The sequence below is a fragment of the Denticeps clupeoides genome, chromosome 4 (genome assembly GCF_900700375.1).
Source record: "Denticeps clupeoides chromosome 4, fDenClu1.1, whole genome shotgun sequence".
Taxonomy (NCBI): domain Eukaryota; kingdom Metazoa; phylum Chordata; class Actinopteri; order Clupeiformes; family Denticipitidae; genus Denticeps; species Denticeps clupeoides.
The window spans coordinates 6580460-6593154 of NC_041710.1; the positions used below are offsets into that span (position 1 = coordinate 6580460).

A 12695-nucleotide genomic window follows, 5' to 3' on the forward strand; every position below is an offset into this window, starting at 1 on the left:
ACTACCACCCTAGAACATGTTATGTAATATATATTATTGCAAGAATGGTGTACTTTGTGCTGCAATCCTCATTTACTTTCAATGGCGTCATCAGCACTTACCTCCAAGAAGGTGGCTCCGTCAGACACCGCAATTTTGTAGAGAGCGTACAGGGGTATGCAGATGACAGAAGACAAGGCCATGCAGAATCCGATGAACACAGACCAGCCCGGGTAGACATAGTCGTTGTAGGTGATGGGCTTGTACTGAATAACGGTGAAGATCAGGATGAACTGGAATGACAGAGGAACCTGCTGAAGCTCACTGTCCCACAAAACGGTGATGTACCCAAACCATAAACAAACCAACAGTTTAGTGAAGTGAGACTTTTATGGCCTTTTGGAAAACAAGGCCCACAAGAACTTACAGTAATGATGACAGGAGACACAAATCTCCAGCAGACCCTGAAGAAGATTGGAGGAGGAAAACCCAGCATCATCTCCACATCCTTAAAGTAATTCTTATGCCCTGAAAAATTATGAGGGAACATGAACAATCCGGCACATCTTGTACAAAATGGTGAATCACAGAATTGAGGATCTGGAGTAGGGACTGTTGACTCACCGTAGACATACATGATGCAGATGCACATAATACAGGAGATGATGACCAGGGAGAAGCTGGCTGCATAGTTATCCATCAACAGCAGCCAATATATTCCAGCCTGTGCCAGAGACCATGGAGAATGAGACCAGGAACACCAAAGGAAGTGTATGCGTGTGTGAGACTGCGTGTAGCCCTTACCCGTGTGGTCAGTGGCACACCCAGCAAGAACCCCAAGACAGCCACTCCCAGTGTGACGATGGTCTTGTTTCTGATGATCCAGTCGGTGCCTACCTCATCCACTACGGCAGTCACTAAGGTCTCCAACAGGCAGAACTGCATGCAAGCAAATGCAAACACAAAACATCACCAATATCAATACAGCCATTCTGTATTGATTTCCAGTTTGCTGTTTTGATTGACTTGTCTCATTTGACTGTCATAGTCTTCAGTAGCTGCAGGAATGAAATACTTGTGTGCAATGTGTCCTGGGTATACAACAATTGTGTATGTGATAACACTGCATTCCTACATCATCAGTCCGTATCTGTAGAATTGGTGAACTGAACAGCAAACTAGTGTAATAATAAAACCAATGTGCCAATTTTAATCAGGCATGTATTTGGAATATGTGTGTTTGGAATATCGTAATATGTGTGTTGTTATATCTCCATTTGTTACAGTTACTTGAGGTGGAAGTGAAGTGATTTTCATTGTGATACACTGCAGCATTGCACTCGGGGTACACACTGAAATGTGTCCTCTGCTTTTAACCATAACCCTTGGTGAGCAGCGGGCAGCAATGACAGGCACCCGGGGAGCAGTGTGTGGGGACGGTGCTTTGCTCAGTGGCACCTCAGTGGCACCTTGGCAGATCAGTATTCGAACCGGCAACCTTCTGATTACGGGGCCACTTCCTTAAACACTAGGCTACTGCCCCTTCAGTACACTATAGAGTATTAACCTGCAGAATGCAAGATGAACTTAGTTGAGCCCAGTGCCCTCCATGTGGCCATGTTTAGCTCACCTGAGTTCCCAGCCCAAGGAGGATGAGCATGAAGAAGAATAGCAATGACCAGAGAGGGGAGACAGGCAGCAGTGTGAGGGCTTCTGGGTAGGCCACAAACGCAAGACCAGGGCCATGATCAGCCACCTCTGACACCTCCACCCCAAGGTGGTGGGCCATGAAGCCCAAAATGGAGAAGATGACAAAGCCGGCATAGACACTGGTGGCACAGTTGGTGATGCTGATGATAATGCTGTCTCTGTTTGAAGGAACAAACACAACTTTGGATCAGCTGGTGGATGTTTGCAGAGAAACAATGCATCTTTCCACCAGCAGATGGCACTGTGAGACAGGAACCACGAAGAGTCTCCAGCTGCAGGTTAGTGAGTGAGGTTCTGAACAGTTGCTGGACAGGTGGGCTGGAGGCAGTACCTGAAACAGTTGTTGTGGAACTTGTTGTAAGACGCCATAGTGATGAGACCCCCCCAGGCACAACCCAACGAGTAGAAGATCTGAGACGCGGCGTCTCCCCACACCTGGAGAAAAAGACAGTAGTGTGTAGGGCTGCACGATTATGGCCAAAACGATAATCAGGATTATTTTTATCAATACTGTAATCACGATGATTCACAATTATACATTATTTTATGTAAAACACATTTCAGTAAGTGAACAAGGCTTTCCGATTTTTGTCGATAAAAAACAGCCTGTCAACATTTTCTGGCTTAAGAGATGACCGAAGGCAGGTCACTATGAAAATACTTATTTTTTTATATTTAATATAAAAGATGAACATCCATTTCAAGAACTATAGACAATGAACTATACAATATATAGAGGTGTCAGAGTAGAAGCTGTGTCTTTCCTATGGGGTCTGTAACATTATTTGTCGACAACCAATTTTCGTAACTTCTTCACAACTTTTTTTTGTAAAATCTTTGTAGCTCCCTCAGTTAATTTTTCTGTCTGCATTCACACCACCGTAGGAACTGTAGAACGACGTAAACCACCAACAGTAACATCATTTGAGCGGGGCGTTCAGCTTCTGAAATGGAAATGTTGTGTGTGTAGTGCTGGTGTACAGTATTCCATGCATTCGGCCAATTATCACTTCCACTGGGAGTTTCTAGTGTAGCGGCTTCAGCACTGATGTCTAAACCTACAGTCGCTCCTGGTTCCTGGGGTGCAAACACAACAGAAAAAGTGGACATTTTCTCCAACAGATCTCAGAACTGTGAAATAATTCCTCCGTTGTGAAAGGGCCTATTCCTGAAGTAAATTCCTGAAGCAAATGATCAACTGGAGTGGAGAGGGAAACTCACAGACTAAAATCCATACCTTCGCATCCAGTATCTTTTGCCACTGAGGGGTCAGGTAATACTTGATGCCACTGATGGCTCCATCCAGCGTGATTCCTCTGATGAAGAGGATGGTGAGCACCACATATGGGAAGGTTGCTGTGAAATACACCACCTACCAACCACAGAGATCCAACAAGAGACTACAGAACTGAGCAGAAGTGTCAGCAGGAGACGTACAGATCTACTACAGACAGCCATGACTCGACATTTCATCAATAACACACATATAAAACACAATAAAACAGGCACTTCAACACACCTTTCCAGATGACTTGACTCCTCTGATCAGGCAGAGAAACACCACCAACCAGGAAACAGCCAGGCATCCCAGAATGGGCAGCCGAACTTCCCCAAAGTTCCCAATACCATCAGAAATGTTCAAGACATAGTTTCTGTGGGCACAGAGTAAATGACCAGAAGCTGCAGAAGAAACGCAACATGCAAGGGGTGCTAGATAACCAATAATAAATGTGCTCCAGATGTTGAAACTTTTTCTACTTGTTCTATTTCTATTCATTTTATATTTCTTATTCATAAATAAGAAAACCTAACCAGCAGCAGTCCACAACATCAAACAGTTATTTTAACTCTTCAGCACAATGGTAAGCAGCTCCTCCGACACAAAGGATTATTTGAACCACTGTGCTCATGAACACTAGAGCCTTTCATTACTCCGTAACTACACTGCTAGGCACCAACCATTTCTGGAGGAATTAAAACTCACACACACACACACACACACACACACACACACACACACACATACACACACACATACACACACACACACACTCTCAATGTCCCCTATTCACTCGGACTACAGTCAACAATCAACACAACACCACCTTAGTCCCATTCTGACATTCTGATGGCAGATATGAATTTCCCCACCCAGTAATACACTTACTGCCTCTGATAAACTGGTTAATATGAAAAACAAAGCCAATAATAAATCATCAATGCGTCCACCTGGATGATGCTAATATCAATCTTGCTGAATTAGAATTTATTCTGCACCTGATATTTACTCATTCGTAAGCATCATAAATTTTTTTTTTATGAATAACCATAGCTACCTAACTGAACTGGGATCCTGTGATCCTCAAAATACTGCAACATGACCCAAACCTAACCCTGAACTGACCACCATGGACAGATATGACTCTGTAGCCATTCAGCTGAAATCGGTCAGCTATAGGTTAGTTGTCACAGTTGTGTTGCTTATGTAGTTTGATGTGGCAAGTTCAATCAGTTTTACTTTAGTTTGATCTTCTTCTATTTCTCCAGCTTAAGATAAATGAAGATTTCAGCTCCAGAGCCTCACCTCCAGTACTCCTCACTTGGGCTGGTCCTCTTGGTGCGGTTGACCACCTCCGACACCACAGCTGAGGTGGCGTTGGCCAGGGTGGCATTTAAGTGGGAAGTGCTCACCACCCCACTGCAGTCTGGTGTGTTCCAGGGGTTGTTACAGTAGGTCCAGGGCAGCAGGTTGGTCATTGATGTAAAGAAGTAATAAAAAGCTATGCAGATGACCACATTGTAATAGATGCCAATGTAGGTGGAGACCACCATCATCCCATAGCCCACACCTGCCAAAGACAATGTGGACACAGAGAGAGATAAGGGATGGGATATAGGTGTATTCATATTTTTTAAAATAATGACATATCCTAAACATTCCAAACCTTTTAAAAATGTTTTAAAGATAATTGACAACAGAATTAGGTGGTGTGGTCATCCTAATGCAAGCCAGAACTCACCTTTAAACATGGGACTGACTTTCCACACACCCAGACAGCCCAAACTAGTGAACTGACCAAAGGAAAGTTCCAAGAAGAAGAGAGGGATGCCACAGAACACCAGCATGATGAAGTAGGGGAACATGAAAGCGCCTAATAAAAACAAAGTGTAGAGTGCCGTGATGAATTGCCCTGCAGTGCACCAAAACTGAATATTGAAATGCACACTTTCAATAAAGTAAGGTGTGAACATAACCCATTTACAAGCTGTTGCCAAATAGTTCATTGCATTTTTGCAAGCATTAAACAGGATTACTTGCACAAAGTGTATAAGCTGCTGCTACCGCTGAAATAATACAAAACACACATATGCTGCAGATGGTAATGGTAAGTCCAAAGTCAAGTAGTAAAATGACTTATTAATGCAAGTTTTTGCAGCCCTTCACAGTTAGTACCAGATTGCACAAATCTGTCATTTGTACAAACAAAATTTTTTTTGCACAAAAACTAATCTTTCTTCAGATTTCTTTTGGGAACAAACTCATATTCCTTATTAAGTTGTTGAAGGTCAGTATTCAGTCACATTAGGGATGTGTATTATGCATGGACATGTACATATATAAAGTGTATCTAAATTAAAAACATTAGCTTGAATGTGCCTTATTTTAAAGTGATTGCTGTGGAACGCAATTAAATAAAAACAAAAAAACAACTGCGCTTAGGACTTTTCCAGCTAATTGGAGTTCTGGCCACCGCAGTATTGTGGGAAGAGAGGTGAGCTGGGGATTTGCTTTCATGGCTTTTGAAGGATTTAGTATGATTTTACATATTATTTCTATATTGTATTTCTACATCTACTTTTATTTAGTGCTCTGCTTTTTCTCTTGTTCTTCATGGAATAATGTTTTTCTTGCAAGGCCAAGCTCTGATAAACAACATGTCCACTATCCGTGCTGGCTCCAGCCATTTTTGTTCTGTAGATAGGAAGGTGCTCAGTGTGTGTCGTGTCCATGTGGATCTTAGTAAGGAGCATGAAAGAACAACTTTCTTCCTCTCAATAAAAGCGAAAAATCACCCAGTCTCATATTTTACTGTTCACCTGAGCCTTGGATTTCATCCTGAGAATCTAACACTTTAAATCAATACGTAAGGTTCCACTGGCTCCATTCTTTTTCCTCGCTCTCTACCGGAGTTTCTGTGAATTCAGTAGATGGTAGGTTTCAGGGTTCTGTACCTCCTCCATTCCTGTAGCACAGATAGGGGAACCTCCAGACGTTTCCCAGTCCCACAGCATAACCCACACTGGTGAGCACAAACTCGATCTGGTTTCCCCAGTTTCCTCGCCGGGAGTTCTCATCTTTCTTTACGGCTTCCCCCGGAACCGCTCCGTTCTAGAACACAATGTCCCGAGAGAGGGATTAGTACAGAAATGTCCAATACAGAACAAAAAAAAGGGACAAGATGGACGAACACAGCACCTGTCACATGTGTACATCCAAATATAATGTAAAACTATGAAATTAAATATAAAACTAATAATTTCAACTGAGATGGAAAAACAGAGTGAACACGGCATTAAAGCAGAGCGTGATGGGGTGTACTTGATGTGAACCGAAATCGTTCATGAGCATTCATGGCCTTATGTGAAGTGTACTCTCTCCATCTGTTCCTGTCAGATGGTGCTCTAAACGACCTTTCAAATGACCTCAGGAAGTGACCCAGACCGCAGTCTGCTGATTCGCACGGCAACCTGAGGCTCTCAAAAAAATCCTGCGCTTCAGAGACTGTTCAGAAATTCCAATGCTAGTAACATTTCATATTCCCTGTCAGGTAAGGTTGGAAAATTAGCTATTTTCGGGTATTATGATAAAATGTCAAATCATTATTTCTTCCAAACATTAACGCATTAAACATTAAACCTTTTGTCAAATGCCAGCACACCAACATAAGAGAGATAAGAGATGATCATTTATTAGTCCCTGAGGTTAATCTTAATCGATCATGTGGTCACAGATGAAATATTATTATTGTTATTGTCACTTTTTGCTCAGTCCTAGCCTGATGTCTCTGGGGTTTTAATTGCACTCAGGTGGCCTCGGAGTCCCCGTGCTCCCCATGTCTCTCCACACACACAAAACACCATCTGAGTCGCTGCGTGACAGTGCCACAAATGCAAACAGGCTACAAACGTTATTAGCGTCAACTCAGCATGCAAAACAAATAAGAAAAAACTGTGTCCTCTTCTTGTCCCCAAATATCAGTTCATGTTGGGCCAAACTAAACTGTCCACACTGAAAACACATTCAGCTGCTCTCAGAATGCTGGAGGACACAAATTCCACCTTCAATTCAGCATGAAGAGGATCTACGCCAGACTATATAAAAGATACCTCTGGTTGGACATCCAACCCAGAAACAAATCCTACAGAAATACACAGTCCCTGCCCTTACGAAACGAACCTATATTGTTATGTAGTAGAATTTATATTGAAATACATTAAATATGTTTCAACATATGAGAAACTTTCCCATATATTTGCAATGCCTTTTTAAAAAAAAAAAAAAAAGTGAAGTGATTGTCACATGTGATACACAACAGCACAGCACACAGTGCACACAGTGAAATTTGTCCCCTGCATTTAACCCATCACCCTTGGTGAGCAGTGGGCAGCCATGACAGGCGCCCGGGGAGCAGTGTGTGGGGACGGCGCTTTGCTCAGTGGCACCTCAGTGGCACCTTGACAGATTGGGATTTCAAACCGGCAACCTTCTGATTACGGGGCCGCTTCCTTAACCACTAGGCCACCACTGCCCCTTTTTTCAATATGTGATCTCATTTAATGTAGGACATTTTTCAGTATATATAATAATATATTAAATAGTATAACAATGTATTTATTCAATATATGAAATTGACAATAATTGCAATATTTTCAAATATTGTCATATATCCTATTTCATATATTTATATATTGCTTACATATAAAATATATCATTATAGAATATATCAACATATATTTCTATGATCAATTCACAATATGTGAATACACATGAAATACAGTCACATAAAATATTGATAAAGGGTATAGGGTGGTATTATATATAGGGTGTTTTGGATGAATAGGGTGGTTGTTGCCTAGTGGGTAACACATTCGTCTATGAACCTCATGAAGACTCATCTTCAAATCCCACTTACTACCATTGTGTCCCTGAGCAAGACACTTAACCCTACGTTGCTCCAGGGGGACTGTCCCTGTAACTACTGATTGTAAGTCACTCTGGATAAGGGCGTCTGATAAATGCTGTAAATGCTGTCAACAGTTTAATTACAAAAAAATAGAACGATTTATTTAAATCCTGAGGATGCCTTCCCTTACACAAGCCCAAGCTGAGCATTTACATTTAAGGCATTTGGCAGACGCCATTATCCAGAGCGACTTACAGCATGTTTCCATGTTACCATCGACGAAGGGATCAATTCTAGAACTAGGACCCCCAACTATGAATACAATCTTTAATTCACTCTGTTGTAGTTTCTATGTATAAGTAAGACAATAAGAAAGTTACAAGTTAACCTAAATATTCTTTAAAGAGGAAGGTCTTGAGCTGCTGTGTGAAGTGACTGAGCTGTTCTGACCTCCAGGGGAAGTTCATTCCACCACTGAGGGGCCAAGACAGAGAAGAGTCTAGATGAGCGTCTTCCTTTTAGCTTCAGAGATGGAGGAACCAGGCGAGCAGTACTGGAGGCTCGGAGTATACGAAGTGCAGTGCGAGGTGTAATAAGGGCTGTGAGGTAGGATGGTGCTACTCCATGTTTGGCTGTAGAGAAGGTTGCGCTTTGTGTAAAAAATGTTAATTTTCATAAGTAATTTTTATTTACTTTGCATTAACTCCCAGGTATATGATTTTACAACATATCTGGTCAATCCTCTGATTATGTTAAATGAAAATAAAAAAATGGTTCAACCGTCCCTAAAGTTTTCAATTACTGAAACTATTGATTTAGCAAGAACTGTAGTAGTTGCATGACACAATAAACACAATTAGTCCAGTAATTACTCAGAAGTCCCTCCCTAAATGGGACCCAGATGAAACAAAATGAAACAATTCACAACTGTGGCCACAATAAAACTGCACAACCCACAGAGCGGGAGAAGAGAAGAGATACTGTAGCCCAGCTGAGCCCATCTGTCCTTTACGTAAGAGCATCACACACACACACACACACACACACACACACACACACACACACATAAACAGCAAGTCTCAGTGGGAGTTGCTCTACATCCGCAGACTGGACCCCCTCCTGACCCCCTCCAAACACACACACACACACATTGAGCCACAGGGTTGCACACAGGTGCACAAACGGAGAGCAAAGGAGGAGTACACATGTCAGAATTCGCGAGAGATAGAGAGGAGGGGTGGAGGTGGCCACCCCAGTTCATGTCCATGTGTCACTCCGCTGTTAACATGGAAACAAACACCACACCATGGCTCAATATTGGCACAGGTGAGGATTACGCTTCATACACACAGGATGTTCATATCGGCAGCAACTGCACACACCAGCTTACACGTGGATATCTGCACTGACACCACCTGACCTTAAAACACACACACACACACACACACACACTGAGAGGTCAACTGTGATGTAAGCGTGTGTGTGTGTGTATAGACACATACACACATGCACATTGCCTCATTGGCCTAAGGGAATGATTTTCGCTTTGGGTGAGAGAGGTCCCGGGTTCAAATCGCGGACAAACCTTAACAACGAACAGATCTTGGGCAGTGGTGGCCTAGCAGGTAAGGAAGCAGACCCATACTCAGAAGGTATGGGTCTGCCGGTTTGAATCCCGACTGCCAAGGTGCACCTGAGCAAAGCACCATCCCCACACACTGCTGCCCAGACGCCTGTCATGGCTACCCACTGCTCCCTCAGAGATGGGATAAATGCAGAGACCACATTTCACTGGGTGCTGTGACATGTGACAACTAGTCACTTTCACTTCACTATCACACACATGCTTACATTACCGTAGTCCTCTCGGTGTTTGTGTGTAATACTTAATTCCGATTGGCTGGCTGGAGTGCATTAGGTGTGTAGATAACACATGCAATCACGTCTCTGTATTAATTTACTGATCTGTTTAACACTAACAACATCAGGGCCAAGCTGCAAATGTAACAAAAATAGCACAGAAAAAAGAAATCAAGTGATTCCCTTTATATTCCTAATGTTATTTAAATGGACTGTATGTATGAAGGGAATAATGTAATTATCAATTGTTTTGCCAATCCTTCTGCCACAGCTTGACACTTCATTTGAAATTTGCTCAAATATTTCAAAATTGGTCACAGGCTGGAATATGTGAATATTACACTGCAATACAGTACTTGTTAATGACATCTCACTGCACTGCATGAACACACACACACACACACACACACACACATCAACAGTGCTTTCTCACTCAAGATCACGTGTTTTGCATGTCTGATTACCTGCTCACAATTTACACTCTTTACATCTGTGTCTGTATTGTTCTAATGCACCCCAAATGCAGCTTTCAGCACTTCTGCAACGTTGGTTCTGCAGCACCTGCCTCTGAACCAGGGACATTTGCATGAAAAAGAAAGTAGATCCTATCAGAAAGGAGAAGAGCTCATGCTGAAATGTTTTCAGCAAAACGTTTAATCCAAAGCAGGCTGATACTCGTCCAGACTGGAGATTCTCCACTATTCTCATTATTCCAGCCCCAAACTAGCACATACAAACAATAACTCACCAGCCATGTTTTGTAGTAGTGGGGAGAAAAAAAGACTCTTCCAAGCAACATCCTCTTAATACATCAATGCTCATTCGTTCAGTGTTTAGTACTGAGGTGACATTGTCTGCATGCTACTCTATACTGTGCAGCAGTGCATGCATCTGGAGTGGTGCATTGACATAAGTAGCTTAATAACCTCAGCAATATTGCAATATTAGGAAACCACAATCATGGCTTAGTAGTGAGTGAGTGAGTCACTGGGCACTATTACCAAACCAGTGCTAAGATGTCTGACCTCACAATAGTAACCATGCCTCATATTTAATGTGTAGAACCAGTTTGAAAATATGTCAAATTCCCAGTGCAAGGCTTTAATGTCTAATTCAAGTAAAGAGAGAATTTAAATTATTCATAAAGTGTGTTTTCATGAAACCATTAAAAAGCTAACTAGAAGAATTTACATGTGAAACTTCAACTAATTATAGTCACCATATAATCTGTATTGTTGGCCACCTTAAGTGTATGGTATGATTTCCTATAAATTAATGTGACTTGAAATTCATCAACACAGGTAAAGAAAACCTAATTAAACAAATGAGACAAAAATACTGCACTTGGCCATATATTTACTGTACTTATCTATTCTCATGAAAGGAATAAAAACGAATAAAACATGTATTGTACATGAGAGAGATAGAGAAGGGGAAGGAAATGAGCCTTTAGTTGTGGAAACATCTGTTCAAACATCTCCGGTATGGAGACACCTCTGTCACTCAAAGAGTGACCCTGGTCCCTTCCAGTGACCTCTCATGACCTCAGTGCGTGAGGTAACTATCACCAGCTCTTTCACTACACAATGAAGTATAGTGACCACAGACCCACCACACGCTTACCCTGAACGTGACCAGCGGGCACCAATACCTTTTTTTGTGTGTGATTGCTGTGTCACTGTCCCTGCCACACTGCAAAATTGTTGGAACATGTCCTCCAAATTGTCCAGATATCAACCTGACCTAGGATCTGTAGGATGTGCTGGAAAAACAAATCTGATCCATGGAGGGTCAGCGGCACAGAGCAGAATTTAGCAAATGTAAGAAGGACATCTGGTCATTGTTGAGTCTTTCTTTGTTCAATGCATTTAAACAATCTACTTTGTTCCTTCATATTCAGAGGAATTTCCAGTACAGCCAGCTCTTGGACTGACACTTCTGATCTTATTATCTTGTAGTATCTGAAGAGTGTCTATATTTACCTCTGTCTACAGGTCATGTTTCCAATACTTATCAGGCTGGCTAAGATGTTCCTTCCTGAAAACTTTTAATGCTGACTTTTGAGGCTTGGAAACAGGGAAAGGTCACATTTGTTTCTTTGTCGTATAGTAGAACAGTACACCACCAATCAAGACAAGAAAAATCTTCCTGAAGGTCTTTAGCAGGCCCAATTAACAGTCCGAGGGAAGAGCTAAATGATGCTTTGCAATCTTCTCCTGCTTCTTTGTATTTTGGAAAGCTAGGAAGAAGCTGGTTCAGAAAACTAATTACGGGGTAGAACCTAGGTTAAATTTACCCGAGAACTCAAATGTTCTCCAATGGGTTCTTTCCTTTTTTTTCACTGAACAACTGTGTATAGCATGCTCAGACAACTGTATGTCAACTAACGGAACCACAAAGCACTTAACCTTATTAAAATGAATTTAAACTTCCTGCTGCACTGTAGAACTTGTGCAAAACACAGAAGCCATTGCAAGCCGGTGAAAGGCCCTGAAGCAGTGTTGGAAACCTGCAGTAGAATGGGTCACAGGAAATGACAACTTGACACAACCACACATAGAATATAAGATAAGATAAAGATAAGATAAACCTTTATTAGTCCCACAAGTGGGAAATTGCATTGTCACGGCAGCAAGTAGAAAAAAAGGTAAGAGCAGAAAAAAAAAAAATGTATATGTATTTATCTTTTCAAGTTCTATTAATGTATTTTGGTGAAGCTGAATCTATGTAAGATACTATAATCTTAAAAATGCCTTTCATCAGTATTTGTATGGAAAGAAATCCCCCAGGTTCTTTAAAAAACTACAGCCATTCACAAAGGATTGTGGAAGCAAAAGGTAAAATATTGTGCTTGTTTTGATGAACATATGAGTGTTAAAACTGTTATAAACTGTGCTTAAAAAAATTCATTTTGTACCCGGAAAGGTTCATGGCTCACAACTGACAACAGGCCACTGGCAT

At 41.7% G+C, this 12695-nt stretch overlaps 1 protein-coding gene across 7 annotated transcripts in view; it reads right to left on the reverse strand.

The window, feature by feature from the left end:
- The window catches only part of slc6a9 (solute carrier family 6 member 9), a 39310-nt gene that overhangs the window by 4140 nt on the left and 22475 nt on the right, over positions 1-12695 (reverse strand). For all 7 annotated transcript variants that reach the window (XM_028975982.1, XM_028975979.1, XM_028975980.1 and 4 more), the window contains 11 exons: positions 5923-6079; positions 4710-4841; positions 4274-4538; positions 3209-3341; positions 2927-3061; positions 2021-2124; positions 1610-1847; positions 784-918; positions 604-703; positions 407-507; positions 102-272 (listed from right to left, as the gene is read on the reverse strand). In XM_028975982.1, coding sequence (XP_028831815.1) covers positions 102-272; positions 407-507; positions 604-703; positions 784-918; positions 1610-1847; positions 2021-2124; positions 2927-3061; positions 3209-3341; positions 4274-4538; positions 4710-4841; positions 5923-6079 — 1671 coding nt within the window. The remainder of the gene's footprint in view (positions 1-101; positions 273-406; positions 508-603; positions 704-783; positions 919-1609; positions 1848-2020; positions 2125-2926; positions 3062-3208; positions 3342-4273; positions 4539-4709; positions 4842-5922; positions 6080-12695) is intronic.